The sequence below is a fragment of the Ursus arctos genome, unplaced genomic scaffold, assembly GCF_023065955.2.
Source record: "Ursus arctos isolate Adak ecotype North America unplaced genomic scaffold, UrsArc2.0 scaffold_21, whole genome shotgun sequence".
NCBI classification, from domain to species: domain Eukaryota; kingdom Metazoa; phylum Chordata; class Mammalia; order Carnivora; family Ursidae; genus Ursus; species Ursus arctos.
The window spans coordinates 33,767,569-33,787,551 of NW_026622886.1; the positions used below are offsets into that span (position 1 = coordinate 33,767,569).

A 19,983-nucleotide genomic window follows, 5' to 3' on the forward strand; every position below is an offset into this window, starting at 1 on the left:
CACAGCTTTTGAAGTAACTGAGATCAATGTTTGGTAGGTTTCCCTTTCCAAAATTTTACCGCAGTGTCTTTAGACACTTACTATATTTAAAACTTGGAGATTCATACAATCCCTGAGCATACTAATTACTCTATGGAATCCAAAATTCTTAAAAGAAAAATTTATTCCTTTTATTTAAAAAGTATTAATTACACACACGTACATAACATACATGCAGAACTGGATATTTTCAAAGAATGCTACCACCACCCTTTACTTTTGCTAATTTCTAGTCCTGACCCAGATATAAATACACAGAATAATCTTTTCATATCACAGGTACCACTACCAGTGTTTCATCAATTTCTTGGAGTGAACTGAGAGAAATAACAAACAAGCACACACTTAAGAGTCAATATTTATTCTGATTAATATTTTACAAAATTTTGACAGATTTAATTTATGTAAGGAGAGCTAATTTATTAAACACTTTACAGGTTTTCTTTCCACAGAGTAACACAGTAAGTAGCAAAATAATACTTGGCACAGTTATAAATAAAGAAAATATAAAATAAAAATACCCACAGCTTAAGTATAATGATGCTGTTTTATGCCTATTAATATTTCAAATAAACTCCTGGGAACAACAAAAAATATGAGGAAAAAAAAAAAAACCTCCAAATAAGTAATTCATGTTCAGGGCTGAGAAGTAAGTTCCTATTTGCTAAAAGTATCCAATTAAGCTGATATGAACTATTCCCAAAAGGGTCACCTTCATACACAACTTTAGAACTGGGTTAAGCTGGTTCCACACACACGACTTAACAAAATAAGTAAACAGACGGTACAGTACACTGCTGCATAGTTGGCTCCTGACCATCTGACCATCTCTAAGTTATAGATTTCACCGGTACTGTGAGATGGTTAGTACTAAAGCATTAACCTTGCTAATATGTTCATGTACTTACAGAGCTAAAGTATTTTTTCCATTTAACTGAAAGACATCTCTTTTGCACTGAAAAGAATATTGTACCACAAAGAAAGAACATGGTAACAACACTCTTATCCAAACTCTTGAGAATACCACCATTGTATTCGACTATTAATAAAAATGTATTCAATAAAAATTGCAACTGAGTCTTCACGTGAAGTGGCTCAAAATACAAAAAATTAAAACAAATTCTAGCCTTTTATAAATAACTTTGAATTTAAAAATTATCTAAAATTTCCCCCAATTAGTAGTCAAAACTAGCAGAGACATTTGTAAAGTTAACCAATTTTTTACATTCTATGACAAAATGGCACAATTCTATTGCCACCCCACACCCATCTTTCCCTTTTCAAAAATAAAGTACATATGCCAATTTTCTAATATTAAAACACTCAAATACACTAAAGGTAATCTTTTTGATGTGTGACTTATGGTCAAAGAAACTACTATATAAAAATGGTACTTGGAAATACTGAACATCAACTATATACATTTTCACTGCTCCTCTTACTAAGGCAAGGGGCGTGTATACCACTAGATTGCTTTAATACCTGTAATCTGCATTTTACAGAGAATACTAATTTTACCAAGCATCAGACATGCAGTGAACTTGCAGGGTATAATGCCTATTAACAGCAATATTGAACATCACTAGAAGCTCATTAGTTATCTCCCTTTTCTTTTTGGTTGGATAAAATGAAATGAGCAGCTTTAAATACACTAACACATAGAGACACAAAGAGAAAACTATTTGATAAATTATTTATATACAGATACACAATCTTTACACTGGTCTAGGATCTGTCAGCAGTCTGACCACCCTTTTCCCACCCTCCCCCGAGCCCATTCCCTCTCACAGGTTTGCCACAGGTTGCTCGAACCACAGTTTGCTACAGCACTTAAGAGGACTAAACCAAGTCTCACTCTGTAAACAATATTTATGGAAGCAGTGACTAATAGTTCACCGTGAGAGTATGGAAATGCTGCAACAAAAATTGATCAGTGCATCACATTTAACAAGAAGAAAATCCTTCTGAAATTGTTTCAGACAGCATTAACAAATTTTAAAACATTCAATATTGGGAAAATTGAAATAATCTTGAGGATTAAGTTCTTTCTGATAGGTCACTTTTTAAAAACCAGAATATACCATTAGCTTTTCTTTTATTCACATGTGCTATATGTACAGAGATCATGCTCCATCTTTAGCTAAATTCCATTATTTTGTCTACAGTTTATTTTGTAGCTCAGAATTCTAGAAGTATATCCACTTATCTCTATTACTGAGAATTTTGCATTAACTTATTTGTTCTGCCTTGAAATTACCTCAACTCTTAAAAATTGGACTGTTTGCCATCAAATTAAATTCTAATTTATGCTTTACTGGATAGTATGTGCTAGTATACATTCTATGAGGTGTATCATGCACTTAGTAGGGCTTTTAAGTTTGAACAAAATAACATGACTTACTATACTCATGCAAGTGCTTTATTATCAGACCATAAAACCTCAGAGCAAGGTTACTACAAATTATTTCACTGAACTAGAAATATATCAGCATTGCAACAGCTGATGGCAATTAAAATATTGTTAGCACATATTTTTGTGAACATTATTTCTTGTGCCCTTGAAGACATATTACAGTAGATCCCTAATAAAACCACATGATTTTTATCACAGTATTTACATGTACATTCTAAAATGTACATACTACTAGCCTGAATCAATTTAAGACAACTCTCCTGGAATTAAATGCAATAGTCATAGTAGATTGCATCATAAAATTTAGCTGTATACCATAAATTTAGTTTTAGCTAGAATCGAACATTTCTGATCAGTATACCATGTCTATCAACAGAATAAGTTCATTCTTTATTAATGAAAAATGTTATGAGAACAAAAGCAAAAAGTTGAGTATGCTGTGAATTCCCACATTAAGAACCATTAAAATTCCTTTTATGATCTTTATTCTTCCCAGAAGTGGCAGTGTGCTCTGTCCATGTTTACTTTTGTTAATAAAAGTGTTGAAAAAAAGACTGTAAAATTCACTGTTAGCCCTACATATAGCATGCTATTGTTCAAAAAATGTGGATTCGAGTGTGAGAGAGACACGGACAGACACAATTTTCAGGCACCACTCAGCAATATGCTTCATAGGATAAAGATGTTGCTACACGAGCTGGTACCCAGATCCTGATATTTGGTCATATTCTATTGTATACTGCCTGGTCCAGTCCACGATAACAGGACGAAAGAGGCCACAGCATCGAAATTCAAAGAAGTCTATAATATTCCTTACACATCCATGGCTAAAACACCCCCCCAACAAAAAGAAAAAGAAAAAGTCTATTAGTACAATAATTTAATATATGAGTTTAATATAATTTTGGTGTTAAATATAATTTTTCTAAACTTAAAAACTCAGGTTACTTGCCAGAAATAACCTGTTTATAACTCTACAAAATACATATGCATTCGTGTTTCTTCACAGGTCTGCCAACACTAATTTTTCTTTTCTCTTTTGCTAATTTAATGGGTTACACAATATTTTAAAGTTATTCAAATCTGCATTTCTTTCATTCCTGTGTCTCATGTAATTTTTGATAAAACCTTTCCTTAATGGGTGGCTCTTTGGCAAGGAGACAAACTATATCCAAAATTGAGAAAGTAAAACACAAAATAATTACAAATAGCATGAAGCTGGCAACATATCTAAAAGTAACAATTGAAGAAAAGATATGTCAAGGATAAGTTCAGGGAATTTTAGGACTTCAAGAACACCTCTGGAAAAGCAGTCACAGTTTTTCACTTTATATAATAATTGTACCCATGGGAGAATTCTCAAAACTACCCAACAGACTCCTTTATTTTTGCTTTTATTTAAAAGTTTGTATGCTTTCCAGAAGCATGCAATAATTAATAGCATTACAAAGGCTTGAAGGTAGTAGACAAGTAGCTTGAGTAAAATTCAAAAGTTTTAAATATTTCATATAATTAGGAAACTATTTCTTCTCAGCATCAAACTAAATGTAAGATTAGATCTATATATTTAAATATATATACATATATATGAATAGGACAATCTCTTTGATAAAAGGTGTTGGGAAAACTGGTCAGCCAAGTGCAAAAAAATGAAACTGGACCATTATTCTGAACCACATGCAAAAATTAATTCAAAATGGATTCAAGAGTTGAATGCAAGATTCGAAACCATAGAGCTGCTAGAAGAAAACATGTGGTAAAGCTCCTTGACATGGGTTTTGGTGGTGAAATTTTTAATATGACACCAAAAGCAAAGGCAACAAATGCAAAATAAACAAGTGAGACTATATCAAAATAGAAAGCTTCCATACAGCAAAAGAAATCATCAACAAAATGAAAAGACAACCTACTGAATGGGAAAGAATCTGTGCAGATCACATATCCAAAAGGGATTAATATCCAAAGTATACAAAGAACTCATACAACTCAAAAAGAATTTCAATTAGAAAATGGGCAGAAGATCTGAATAGACATTTTTCCGAAGATATACAGATGGCCAACACATAGATGAAAAGATGCCCAATATCACTGATCTTCAAGGAAATGCAAATCAAACTCACAATGAGATAGCACCTCACACCTGCTAGGATAGCTATTACCAAAAAGACAAAAAATAACAGGTGTTGGTGAGGATGTGGAGAAAAGGAACCCTTGTGCACGACTGGTGGGAGGGTAAATTGGTGCAGCCACTAGGAAAACAGTACGAAATCCTCAAAAAAATTAAAGATGGCACTACCATATCATCCAGCAATTCCAATTCTGGGTATTTATTTTAAAAAAACCCCACAAATGCTCAAAAAATTAAAAAAGGAACAAACAGAAAAACCCACTCTAACTCGAAAAGATACATGCACCGCCATGTTCACTGCAGCATTATTTACAACAGCCAAGACATGGAAACAACCTAAGCGTCCATCGATGGATGAATGGATAAAGAAAATGAGGTATGTATGTGTGTGTGTGTGTGTGTGTGTGTGTGTACACACAGAATATTATTCAGCAATAAAAAAGGAAATCTTGCCATTTGTAACAACAGGGATGGACTTTGAGGGCATTATCCTAAGTGAAATAAATTAGAAAGATAAAGACAAAAACCATACAATCTTACTTATATATGGAATCTAAACAAATAAACAAAACCAAACTCATAGAAACAGAGAATAGACTGATGGTTGCCAAAGGCTGAGGGTGGTGTGTGTGCAAAATCGGTGAAGGGAGTCAAAAAGTACAAACTTATAAAATAATAAGTCATGGGGATACAATGAACAGCACTGTGACTATTAGTAATACTCTGTTGCACACTTGAAAGTTGCCAAGACACATCTTAAAAGTTCTCATCACAAGAAAAAAAAAAATTCGTGACCATGTTTGTTATCAGACTTATTTATCAAATCATTATGCTGTACATCTGAAATTAATATAATGTTATATGTCAATTATACCTCAATTTAAAAAAGAAAAATAAAATAAAACTGTGTATGGAAATTTTTGTGTCATGCAGAGGGCAAATAAAATAATTCAAACTGAAAAGTAGCTGCTTACAGTCTAGAAAATTTCGCTAAATATGAATTTCAATTGACTGTATTTTTAAAATCATATTTCAATTCTGTGCATACATTCATTTATCAATGAAAATGTGTAGAAACTTATGGCAATATTAAAGCTGTATGTTAATGTATAATAATATATGTTCATACTAAATGTTAGTAGGTCAATAGAGTTTGGATTGTGCAACTAAGAAAAAAGAATGTCACAAATTTATATAATGTGATGAAGTTAGAGTAAACTAACCTAATGCTATGTCTGGCAGAAATCTTAGAATTCAGGACTTATAAGCTATTTTACATATTGCTAAGCAAAAGAAATATTCCCTGTTTCATATCCTACTGGCATACCTAAAGATGATATTTCTCTTTGATGTATTCACTAGATATTTGCTAAGTTATATGCAAAAGAAAATATTAAATTTATAAATATGTACGTACTTGAACGGGCTTTCAATAGATGTTGTTGTGACTTTAAAGTGCTTGTATCTTCTAGCATTCATTCTTTCATTTGTAGTAATACCTAAACATGATATCTAAGAGGTAAGAGAAAGCAAACCATCAACTCTCTCTGATATAAAGTAAGTATTAATGTAAAATAAATCAGTTCTCAAGAGGACCAGATGGAGAGAAAAATGGTGAAGTTTGTTTTTGCTTTTCCATTAGGAGATCATCAAGCTAGTTTACATGATATCACTTTGACTCTTGTGGAAAGTAGTCAAACAGGAAAAATGTTTAAAAAACAGGTTATCTGGCATTGTGCATGCGGAGATGGACACTATGAACACAGACCACCTCTCCATCAGCCCCTTAAAAATTGAGCTTTTAAAAAAATCCTTAATTAAAAAAAGTTCTTGAATAAATACTGGTATTTGTAGGTAATAAAACATTACTAATAAACACAAAACTAATGGCATTATCGATCTAAGCTCACACCTATATTCAACTGGGTATATATGAATCAGGAACAACAGAAATAAGTTCTGACAAAAGTAGTACTGAAAATTCAGGGCCGCCTGGGTGGCTCAGTCGGTTAAGCGTCTGCCTTCAGCTCAGGCCATGATCTCAGGGTCCTGGCATCGAGCCCCACATGGCGCTCCCTGCTCAGCAGGGGGCCTGCTTCTCCCTCCCCCTCTGCCGCTCCCCCCTGCTTATGCTCTCTCTGTCAAATAATAATATTATGTCCAAAACAAGAAAAGAAAAGTCATAATGTAAGAACAAAGTTCATAATATAAGAAGAAGGAGAGGAGGAAGAAAGTGGGAGGTAGAAAGAAAAAAAAAAGGAGGAGTAAGCGAAAGGTAAAGAAAGAATAAAGGAAGAGTAAGGAAAGTAAATTGAAAATTTTAATCCTTGAAAAGTAGAACCGGTTAGAAAGAGAATGCATTATCTTTTAACAAGGAATGAAGTGTTCAGAGCTTTCAGTTATTAGCGCACTAAAGAACCAATCATGTACCTGCACGTACCTGGTACATCTGACACATGAGTAATACAGCCACCCACATGAAATGAAAAACACTGTTCAGAAACATCCAGAACATCCAAGGTGAACACGTAGCAATCTGAGTAATGTATGTCCAAAATCCATCCTTGGTGTAAGTGGTCTCACAGTGGAGTCCCCAGTCTAAAATGAGAACAGAAGGTTCACATTTACTCAGTAATCATCCAAGCACTTCACAAAGGCACCATCCAAATGTCTACATTTAGCCGATGACTTTGAATGCAAATTTTTATGCTCTTAAATAACCCCTTAATTAGTGAAAAATTAGTATATAATTATTGTATAATTAGTGAAAAAACACAGCAAAGACAGAAATGGAAAAAACACCAACCAATCTTTAAAAAAAAAATACTACTGCACTTTAACAATACACAGTTTTTGATTGGTACTGCATACATACAATAGTTAACTTACCTTTAAACAAAGATAAAATGATATGTATGTAAGTGAAATATTTTTGGGTCTGTGGGAGGGGGGACGTATAACACAAAAACATCTCCTTGGTGAGGGAGGGCTTTTTCCAAAACAAAAATCTCTTCTTTTAGAGCTCCTGCCATAAAAAACTAGCGTTGTTAGCAGGACCATGTTCTCCCTCAGGTCTGTTGGGCCAGAAACTAAGTTAAGATCTTTGACCAAATCTTTCTCTCTATTAATCTGTATTTGAGGAAGTAGACTTTTTAGGGCAATAACAGACATTATTCGGGGCGCCTGGGTGGTGCAGTCGTTAAGCGTCTGCCTTCGGCTCAGCACGTGATCCCAGCATTCTGGGATCGAGCCCCACATCAGGCTCCTCTGCTGGGAGCCTGCTTCTTCCTCTCCCACTCCCCCTGCTTGTGTTCCCTCTCTCGCTGGCTGTCTCTGTTAAATAAATAAATAAAATCTTTAAAAAAAAATAACAGACATTATTCTTAATATGTCTGAAAATAGGACTAGGAAATCATCCTTCCACAACTTATTTTTAAGCCAGGATCTAATACATATTTATGTGAAGTACCACCAAGCCCTGAGGCACAGTAACTAATATCTTCATTTAAATTCTTCTCAAATCATGCTCTCAATGCAATAAAAACCCATCATTGCCCTTATACCCATATGATCAAGTGAATGACAACTTACTCCTAAAAAAGTATCTTCTACCACCTTTTAATATTCTCTAATAGGTAATAATTACACCTTACATTTTGAAATATTTCAAGTTCTGTGCAAAGTTAACTGCATTTTCCCAGCTTTTTGGTACTAAAGAGCAACTATCACAGTCACAAAATCTGTAAGCTCCTAAAGTAAAGCAAGCACGTGATGTGAAAAATGTTGGTGTATATTACCCAGAAGCATTTCAAAGCCTATTAAACCAACATGTTTTTCAGAGGACACACATATTAAAACATAGCTAACTGATAATTCTGTTGCTTATACTATATGTTGAATATATTCTACATCTGTTCTTTTCTTTATGCTTCATTGCAGTAAGGTGCACCCCAAACCATAATTTTTAAAGACTTGTCATTATCATATTTTGTTAATATGGTAAGCAAAAGTATACAAACATTTGTTTTAAGAAAGTAAAAAGCTAACTGTACTCACAAGAAATACAACCATAAATCATCCAGCAGATCATAAAAAGCAAGAAGAATAGGTAGCCCATAAAGTATCTATGGTTGCCTGCACCTAAAGAACAACACAGAAGCAATTTTTTCAGCTAAGAAAAACAACTAGAAATGCACCTTTTGGGGATGGGGGTAAAGGAATGCCATGAATGATACGATCTGGACAATAATTACAAACATTACTTATTTTACAAAATGTTCTTTAGGAAAATAAATGTTTTAATAAAAGTCTTAAAATAAGGACGCCTGGGTGGCTCAGTCAGTTAAGCGTCTGCCTTCGGCTCAGGTCATGATCCCAGCCTGGAATCGAGTCCTGCATCAGGCTCCTTGCTCAGCGGGGAGTCTGCTTCTCCCTCTCCCCCTACCCCCTATTTGGGCTCTCTCTCGCTCACTCCCGCTCTCTCTAATAAATAAAAAAATATTTTTAAAAAGAAGTCTTAAAATAAGAATATTTATAACTACAAAGATGTGATGACTGCAATGACACTGATTCTGAAATCAAGAGTCCCAAGGAACCAAATGAATCACAATTTTGAATTTTACTGTTTGCTTTATGAGGGTTAAAATAACCTGATTTATCTTTATTTTTATAAACTTCATAATCCAACTTTTTAAAGGCTTCTCCCCAACAGTCATGCAATCTTTGCAACGTTTCTCTATTGTCACCTCATAAAAACCCAGGGCCGTCTCTCAGACCACTCAGTTCACCTGCTCAGATCACACCATTCTTGAACACTGAGGTACACAGAGTTTTTGTCTGTCATTCCTCTCTGCTTCTGTCCACGACATCCTTCCAAATATTTTCACTGCCTTAACTTTTCCAGTTTAACTAAAAAGCAATACTGTCTTCATCCTTATCAATTTCACCATTATCCAATAAAGAAACAGGAAAGAACAGGCACCAGAAAGAATTGAGAGAGAAATATCAATCTTTTCTAGAGACTGATTTTATAATTTTATTTCCCCCTCTTTCTCACAACTGAGGTGCTGTTGTCAGCCAGAAGACTAACCGGGGGGCAGAGGGGAGCGGAGCTATAGTGGAGTGTAGGAATGAAGTTTCTACCATCTACTTTAATATTGTACTTCATTAGTTACTTAGAGTAACTTAAATGAACAACGCACTCAGAAATTATTAATAAAACTTACCTACACAGTTACCCACCCATGGGCAATGATGATCAAATTTTGCTATGCAGCGGTTACACACACCACAGTGTTTGGACCTCACTGGTTTCCGTATCTGTTAATAAGCATTTTAAAATATTACAAAAGGCATTATACTGAAGAAAGGGAAGCGGAATATTTATTTTCTCAAAATACAATTATGAAGAAAACAAAACCATATTCCCAAAGGCATAAAATAAAACAAAAACCACTATGTTTTGTTTAATGAGATTTCAACTGCAACAACAAAGATAAAAAGGATAAGGCTAATGTGGAATATAAACTCCTAAGAATGGGGCAGAACCATCACTTCACAAAAATAATTAAGAATGAAAGACCAACTTGCTGTTGTGATGAATGGTACTATATTTAATTCCCATCCCTCAAGTTTCTGAATAATAAAAACATCACTCTCCAGGCTTCTAAATGAAAAGTTATTGTGATTAATGGTCATGATACTGGTTCTTGCTGAACAAAATGAAATTGTTCTTTAGTAAAAGGAAGGCCAAATTAGAAATGAAGGAAAGAAGCTTTTAAAACTCAAAACCATTAATAAAATGTCTTCCCAAAGTTAACAAAGCTAACAAAAACCAGTAAGTGTACACACATCTTTCTCTTTCAGTGGCTCCTGAGATCTCAGATTAAGGTACAACATTTCCTCTGCTGAACTTCATGACCCATCTAAGAAAGTACACCATGCTTAGTTTAGGCCCTATTACTTCAAAAACACAAAATACATTCATTATTCAGCTCCTGACAGGCAATAAAGAATTCATGTTTATGATGCCTTACTGCTTTAGGTGTTGTGAAATGTTTCATTCTATATTACTCTGAATCAGCCAAGTGAATAAAGAACTCATTAGTGATCTTCGAAGGGCTACTAGTCCTAATGCTGGATACATGACAAGAGCTGGTTATTAACCCATGCCAGAAACAAAATTTGTAATAGCCTTCCTTGGTGTTTCAATAAAAGCACTGCCATTTTTCCACCAGTTTGCATTAAGGTTATGTATCATTCTGAGGCACTAAGAAAAAGCACAGACTAACTATGCAGTCCTTACATGTACTAAAATGATCTGTGGACTCTTTAAAGAAAAGGGTCACTTATTCTTCACCATAGATATTAATCTACATCTATTTAGGAGAAAGAAGAAGGATGAATTAAACAAATTTTACCCCCACTTCCAACCGTCAGCTATACTTCCCCTTTGGGCAATACTTGTCAATGAATTCTAAACAAAGACTGACATGAGACTCCTAAACATGACAGTCTCCTCAGTTCACTTACAGAGTAATTCACTTTTAGGAAATTCTGATTTACATGTGGCTTCTTAGGGACTTGTCTATTTATCAAAGGGCAGGATACCCATATAACAACAAACACCTCTGCCAATTTGCATCATATTATAATAGGATATGCTCTTTTCTTTACAACACCAAATTATCTATCCAGAAGTACACAGCTTACTTAATAAAACATAAATGTTTTATGCTAGAATGATAAAAATAAGTCTTGTTCTTGCCGTCGGATATTTATTTAACAATGAAACCATACTGAGTGACTCCATAAAGAATTTGTTTGCCACATGGCAAACATATCAGCAATGCATACTTGGCTTTGTGGAATGGAATAACATGTCCAGAGAACAGCAGACTATAAAAATGTTCTGAACGTTAAGGTGCCAATCCTGTAAATTAACCATTGTAAAGCACAGAAACAAAAACCTTTTTAAAGAATGCTTGAAAAAACAAAAGAATCTAGTCAGCTCCTTAAAGCTGCTACCAAAAGTAAAGCAGTATACATTTTGAATATTCAAAATCATAACTGTTTGGTCAAGGAATGTTAGGTGGAACAATTTAAAGAATCTGTAGAGTTAGAGCTCCATTTCAAAGACTCATTCCATAATCCCAAACTAAGTCAATTCTCTTGTTGTTATTTACATGTTAAGACATTAGTTCAGTGATACTGCGTAACTTAAAAGTATAAAAGGACATTTAGTTTCAGGTATGATTTAGGGATTATTTCCACTTCCATGTAGGAAAACATGGTTTAACTACTGTGGCAATGGATATATTCTTCTCAAGAACTAATTATAAAAATTTGCAGAAAATAATTAAAACACAAAACAGTATTATTCTATAGAAATTTGATCTATAATGACACAAACAATGTATTACTATACCTGATTACTTAAGTAAATGCTATTTAATTTCATTTATATCTTTCTTTATGACCTGGCTGAAGAGGACAGCTTCTAATATCAATGATAAAATAGTGCTCAAAGTTCCATAAATCCTCTAAGACAAAGAGATAACTACTCAAACCGAACCATTTTAGACGCCATGTTGTCTTAAGTTATCTAACAGATTTTCCCACTGCGACGTCTAAATATAAAAATAAACCTTTTCTTAAAATATCTAGGAAAACAATATTAGGGAAGCATAATAAACCTTTGATTTTTTAATATTTTATTATTTAATTTTTTCTTTGCTGAGTTAGGAAAGAAAAACAGATTAAGGATGAATACAAATGAATGGTACCTTGAATCTGAAGTACAGTCAAGGTCTACCATCAGGCGGAACAAGCACATTGGGAGGAGACATCTTTTTACTGTCTTTCTCCTTACACTATGGTCTAAAAGGAATGGCCCTGAGGGGTGGGGAGTGTGGAGGGCATGAAATGTACTCAGCAGAATAAACTGTTCTCCTTGTTCCCCACCCCTTCTATGCTATGCTATTGCTATGGGAAGAGGAGAGAGGGAAGAATAAAGAAAAAAATACTACCAAACAGGTACTGCAGAATATACTGAGGTCCAGACTTCCTGTCTCTGCAAGTTCAACTATTGTCTGTGAATTAAAAATATACATATATTTTATTCAAAACTGAACAATGTTCACCAACTACAGTGCCGTCAATATGAATCAATAAACATCATGTTCATTTTTAATTAACCAACGTGTTTTCTGCTCAAAAGAAAACATTTATTTACTTCTGCTGTTTCATTATAATATGAATATAGAAATTTTATTTCTTGGGTATATGAAAATGTAACTCTAAACTTAGGGGAATACTCCTCTGAGAATAAAACTAAGTCACCTACCCCAAGAACTGCTCTGTATAGGTTTTGATGACTAAGACATGAAAATAAACTTAAGTTCAGTAAAGAACGAATCTTTAGAACTGGATTATGACTAAGAAAACCTAGCAAACCAATTAGCAGTAATGACTGAAGAATACTGTAAACATAAGGGTAGCAATCTCTATGCAGGCTAGAAAAGGGGAGATTAGACCCTAACAACTTGCTACTGTTTTAGTCTATTGTGGACAGTAATAATTCATCAGGATTTGTTTTTGGAGACTGGATAAAATAGCTCAACATAGTTTAACTGCCTCCAGTCTAATCTAATTCCCTACTCATATGACACCTTCGGATTGTAAATTTGGTTTCCTAAAGTAACTGGGCTTTAGACGAGGGATGCCCTGGATTTTATACATATATACACACACATGTATTTGTTATTGGACACATAAATACATATATGTTACTGAAACATAATATCTGAACTACCAACCTGTTTACTGACCTTCCAGTTACACAGTCATTTAATAAACATTTACTGAATTCATATTATTTGCTGAGGGTTTTCAGAGATGTTTAAAGTGCTGTACTCATCCCTCAAAACAATCACAATTCTTAGAAAGGAGAGAAACAGGAAATTTAAAAATGTCATGAAAGTGTAAGGATAGGCATTCAGGAGTACCAAGGATGAGCAATAACTATGCATAATCTCAATTTGGTTTGAAACTTCTTTATGTTCTAAAAGATAGTTTCTTTCTTTGTACTCTAATACCTGGTATAAATACTGATAATTTGGCAGTTAAACACATGTGACTAGTTAGATTCTATCTTGCTACCTTTTTCTTTTGTTCTTCTGTAGCTTTAATAATCCCTGGATCTGATTTCCAAGATTTTCCAAAATTGTAGAAAAGTGCAACACTATTGGCAAGGAATGGAAGATGGATAAATAAAAAGTTGAGATGTGCCTAAAGTTAAGGAATCTAAAGAAGCAATGATAAATGAGTTACTATTATAGGTAAATTTATAATCTGTAAAATTTTACCCCACACACATACACACACACACACACACACACACACACACACACACACAGAACACCTACCAAGAAAAAAATACAAGCTGATTTATCTGTTATTACATCAAAATAAATATACTTCTAAAATATATTCATAACTGAATATAGAAAGTAAAAATGTGATTTCTTTACAAACTTTAAGTCATGTAGGATAAGCTTTCTGACACTTTAAAAAACTCAGTAATGCATTAAAAATTCAGTGAATACATTATTTTTAAATGATCATTTCTTCTGATCAAAAATGGACTTCTCATGTTCAAAGTTATTAACATATTACTTTATCTACATGCATTAAAGTCTTTATATAACTACCATTTAAGATATCACACCCAGGTATTTAAAAGACTGCTTTTAAATTCTTTCATTGCCTTTTTTGACACATTCAAACTGACCCTGTTTTTGGAAAAGTATTCATAAACTTGCTTTAAACAAAGTTTCTATGTTTACATATTTCTACCTAATGAAAATATAAGAAATGTACTAGGCTTTATAAATATAAATGAGGAATCAAAAGCTACTTAACACTAAGAAAAACAATGTTGTTAAAACAACACATTTCTGAAGCACAAAGTATCTGAAATACTCAAATACTATTTTCAAGATTTTATGCAGGTCCAAGCATCAACAGCTAAAAATCGCTTGAGAATAAAGCTGGGTAAATGTACATGCAAAGAATACCGAACCCTGGTATTTTTCAGGAGCAGGACCTTTACACGCTATAAGTTTCAAAAGGTGCTAACATGTAAATAGCTCAGGTTCTTTTTTTTTTTTTTTTAAAGATTTTATTTATTTATTCGACAGAGATAGAGACAGCCAGCGAGAGAGGGAACACAAGCAGGGGGAGTGGGAGAGGAAGAAGCAGGCTCATAGCAGAAGAGCCTGATGTGGGGCTCGATCCCATAACGCCGGGATCACGCCCTGAGCCGAAGGCAGACGCTTAACCACTGTGCCACCCAGGCGCCCCATGGTTCTTAAAGGCTGGATTAAATTTGCAAGGGAGGTAAGCAGCAGCTCAAGAGATGACTACAGATTTAAAAGGGACAGGATATTCAAGAATTATATATCAGATGAACTTACAGAAGTTCTTTGCTTGATATTTAAAGGTAAAGAGATGAGATATCTTTAAATGGTAGTTTGAACTTAGCTTTAGTAATAGGTCACACACCGTTTAATTTTTTAAATTTAAGAACAAAAATTTACAAACTCTCCATAAATGGCATGGTTGTTTTGTAAAGGTTTAAAACAACCTTTTTTTCCTTATAAAATCAGAAAAAACTAAAAAGTATAAAGGCAAAAACAATACCTCCACAACCCAGGGACAATTCTTTTTATATTTGGTATTCTGCATTTTTAATAACTGAGATCATAGTATTTTTATGAACATTAGTAAAACAAGTAACACCTATTAATCAACTATATGCCATTTAATCTGCACAAAAACTTTATCCTAACCATGTTACAGAAGACAAACCTGAGACAGAGGTTGACTAAATAGTCCAAAGCTGCAGAGTAAATTAAAGGCGGAGCAGGTATTAAAATCCAGGCTCTTTCTACCTGTGCTATTCTGCCTCTCCAATGCACTCAGCAGAAGATACTGGGTCATTAGTTATTATGAGAACAATATCTTTGGGTATGAACATACTTAAGTCTTGATGTATATTTTTATATTGTCAGATTATTTCCAGAAAGATACACCAATTTAAAATCCCACTAACATCACATATTGCTTGACTACTACATTTCCATCAGCTTTGAGCAAAGAAAAGAGTTGTCAATTTCAGAAGCAAAAGAAACCTTATTTTATTGTCTTAATTTGTATTCTGTTTTTATGTTTAAATAGTCCTTCGATTAGATAAAGAAGAAGTATGTGTCATCAATGTTTTCATTTAAATGTTTATGGAATCTTTTCTTACATTTAACTCTTTAATCTACTTGGATGTTATTTTGATGCCTGCTGTGAACTGCAGCTCTAATTTGCCATAATACCCAACAAAATAAAACAGAAACAGCAAACCAAATGAATCAACTATCTGCAAAAAATGAGCAACAACTTCAAAAAGGGGACAAGCCACACTATACCATGAAATTCAACTGGAAATCAAGAAAAGACGACTCCGGTAAGGCAAGCTGCCTGGGGTAGTTCTTAATCCCACCTCCACTGTATAAATAGCATGGAAAATGCAGACGAGAAGATAAAGTCAGAATTCTCATCAGTCTCCTGGCCCTCTGCTGTGGACTGAATCATGTCCTACCCCCGACCCCCTCTCCCACTGAAATTCATATGAAGCTCTAATCTCTAATGTGACTATTGATGGAAATGGGGTCTCTAGGAGGTAATTAACGTTAAATGAGGTCATAAGGGTAGGACCCCAATCCAACAAGACTGTGGCTGCATAAGATTTAAGAGGAAGAAAGAAACCTCATTCTCTCCCCCTGCTCTGTAGGACACAGGGAGGAGGTGGCTGTTTGTAGGCCAGGAAAAGAATCCTCACCTGAACATAATCATGCTGGCATCCTTATCCAAAACTGTGAGAAAATCAATTTCTTTGTTTAAGCTAATCACTCTATGTTACTTTGTAATGGCAAAGACCTAAACATCAAGTTATTCTACAACTTAAATAGAATTTTAATCAAAATTGCATTAGGCTTTTCATGGAACTTAAAAAAGCTGATTCTAAAAAATCTAAACAGAAGAACAAAGTGCTAAGAAAGCAAAAATATTCCTGAGAAACAAAAAAGCTGGAAAACTTGGGCTACTAGATATCATGATTTAAGACTAAAGCTTTAGTGGGGAGGTGAGGTGGGGGAAGGATGGGAGAAATAGGAGAAGTGAATCAAAAGTACACATCATGATGAGCATTGTGTAATATACAGAATTACTGAATCATATTGTACACCTACAACTGATATAACATTGTATGTTATCTGTACTAGGAGGAAGGGAGGGAGGAAGGAAGTTAGGAAATTAAGAAGTTAGAAAGCAAGAAAGAAAGGAAGGAGAAAGCTATGGTAATAAAATAGTACTGACACAAGCAAAGAGATCAATAAACTGAATAGAGCACTGGAAAACTGATAAATATCAAGGTTGATATTGCAACTGAGTGAGGAAAGGGTATACTGGAGCAATGAGTTCCCTAATAAGCGAAAAGGAAGACAGACACACACCCCCCGCACATCATTCATTATACACAGTAGTCAAATATACATGAATTAAGAAATACATTACAGATTATCTTTAATGACTTCAGAAACACCTGCATGTGCGCACATGCACACACACACACACACACACACACAAATGATATGCAAGAATATTTACAGCAACACTGTCAGAATTCACAGAAAGTAGTGACTGGGTACCTGAAGACAGTTTTAAAAAGCTGAGAGAATATTATAAGAAAACTAGAATAGATACATAAAAAAACTGAAGAAGCCCTAACAGTAAACTGCAGGAAAAAATGCTTAAGAGGAAAACGTATAGGAGAAGATGGTGAAAATGATAATTTAGCAATGTCTTCATTTTTATATATGTAATCATCCCAGCTTCTAGAAGTTCTTTATATCCATCTTTAGTTTAAGCTTAATTTAACTTAAAACACGACTGAAAACTAATTTTAGACATAAAATTTCTAATAGCCTATTATCAATATTTTTTCACTTATTACATCCTAAGTATAAACCCACATCAAGTCTTAGAAAAGCACTGTAATGGCTATTTTATCCCATACTACACATAGCTAATTGATAACAACTATTATCCATTCAGGATGGATACTTAGGTTATTTCCATTTTTTCCCTATTATAAATAGTACTATGGCCAACAGCCTTGCAAATAAACTTTAGATCTTATCTCTGACGATTTACTTATGAATGATTAAGGGTATTTTTAAAGCTCTTTCTACATGTTGCTTTTCAGGAAGGTTTAAAAACTTAAAATTATGTTCAGAGTATAAAATAAGACATTTGAAGATACACTGTTATCAGGTCAAAAAGTTGGGCAACACTCTTGATCGTTACCTATCTATGTGACTTTGGGCAAGACACAACTTCTCTGAACCTCAATGTTTCCATCAGTCAGAAAACAGGATTAGGATTTATGTGGTTTGTTTTTCTAATCTCAAAGCATTGCTCTGAGAACCGAGTCAAACAATAGATCTGAAAGAACTATAAACCAAAAAGCACTGAATAAATGTAAGGTATATATGAGATGATAATTATTTAATGAACAGTAGAAAAGAATAAAAACTTACTTGTTAGGACAAGTAATTTATATCAATACAAAATTCATTACACCACAAAACACTTAAGTTGGGTATCCTATTATGAGAAACTAAAAGTTTATACAGTTGATCCTCACGCCTACTTGCTGACATTTATTTGTAACCCCAAAATCAATACTCATGGTGCTTTTACAGTCATTCATGGATATATGCAAAGTAGCAAAAAATATGAGGCACCTTCTGTACGCAATGCCAGCTGAGCTGAACGAGGCAATAGTCTGCCTACTTGTTCCAGCTCTCATACTGTAAAAACAGGTATCTTTTCATGGTCGATTCTGTGCCACACTTTTTGCCTATTTGTGCTTTTTGTTGGCGATTTTGCTATTTAAAATGGCCTCCTAGTGTAGTGCTGAAGTGCTACCTAATGTTCCTAAACACAAGAGGGCTGTGATGTGCCTTACAGAGAAAACAGGCGTTGTCAGATATACTTTGTTCAGGCATGGGTTATAATGCAGCTGGCTGTGAGTTCAATTTCAATCAATGACAAATATTAAATTTTATATTTATACAGAAACACATATAAAACCAAGGGTATATACTGATTGGCTGACAAAAATGTTGTGACCAGAGGCTTGCATTTCTTTTTCTCCTAGGAGCAACAGGTTTAGTATTTGTTAATTCAGTGTTTGCAGCAACTTCATAGAACATAATTACCGCATATAAGGAAAATGGACTGTAACTCTATTTTTCACAACTGGTCTGATCAGTTTTAATTACATATGTAGTCATGAGTTGCATGAGGAAGTGGTGGAATCAATAGCAAACAGGCTGAGGTCAACAAGAGAGATAGTCCCTGACAAGAGCTGCCATTTTTAACTCCATTATCTTAATCGTTATCTTACATCATGAACCTTATGACGCTTTCCTGTCTAACATCCTTTGTGCTTCCATTATAAATTATTCTGGGCTCTTTCTGTTCCTTTCCTATATAAGTTTCCTGAGCTCTTATCTCTGGTCTCAAAGTTTAATACTGAAAAACAAACATAGCTCTAAAATCATATAGGGCATAGAGATCTGGTTCTTTTATAACACAGAGACTTACATAAAGCTTTTTTTTTTTAAATCAGAATTTAAAGTTATTTGTGATTTCATTCCACATTCCATGAGCAGCATATACACATACACAAACATTTGAATAAAAGAAACCGTAAATGCACACTTAAAGCCTATGTGGACACAATGATCCAAAAAGTCATGCATAAGATAATAACACACACTTATTTAACATTTCTTACATGTCAGGTGTGTCCTAAGTTTTAGTTCATTCATCTTCTCAAGAACTCTGAGACAGTACTATGATCATCCTTCCTTTACAGACAAGTATAAAAACCTGGTATTCTCATACTACAATTTTTATTTGAAAAATTAAATATATGCAATTTGTTCAGAGCATCTAAAAAATGAACTATATGCCAATCTATTCTAAAGGCAGAATTATTCAAATAGGGCAAGTTAAATTGACTTGATTGTGCTGCCCTTCCTTTAAAAATCTACCTCTTACATTCTCAACTCCTTAGCTCTGGAAACTTGCATAGCTATTTTATTCTATCTCCAAATAAGGAAAAAAAGAAAAAGGAAAAAATTCAAGTCAGACTACCATAAAACTCTCTGGCATGAAGTTTTCATTATTTGTAATTTACTAATTTTCCTGCTTTTCTCTCCACTTATATGCACAACAGATTAAGAGAACAGCAACAGTCTAAAATTATTTTGAGATGTGAATC

At 34.0% G+C, this 19,983-nt stretch overlaps 1 protein-coding gene across 2 annotated transcripts in view; it reads right to left on the bottom strand.

Annotated features, from left to right (window-relative positions):
* Window positions 1–384: 384 nt before the first annotated feature.
* The window catches only part of ZDHHC17 (zinc finger DHHC-type palmitoyltransferase 17), an 84,426-nt gene continuing 64,827 nt past the window's right edge, over window positions 385–19,983 (bottom strand). The window contains exons 11-17 of one of the 2 annotated variants that reach the window (XM_057316275.1): window positions 13,740–13,862; window positions 12,608–12,670; window positions 9,806–9,899; window positions 8,637–8,720; window positions 7,021–7,178; window positions 5,998–6,092; window positions 385–3,279 (exon numbers count right to left, since the gene is read on the bottom strand). In XM_057316275.1, the coding sequence (XP_057172258.1) occupies window positions 3,141–3,279; window positions 5,998–6,092; window positions 7,021–7,178; window positions 8,637–8,720; window positions 9,806–9,899; window positions 12,608–12,670; window positions 13,740–13,862 (756 nt within the window). In that variant the 3' untranslated portion in view covers window positions 385–3,140. The remainder of the gene's footprint in view (window positions 3,280–5,997; window positions 6,093–7,020; window positions 7,179–8,636; window positions 8,721–9,805; window positions 9,900–12,607; window positions 12,671–13,739; window positions 13,863–19,983) is intronic. The other variant, XM_057316276.1, reaches the window with a different exon arrangement.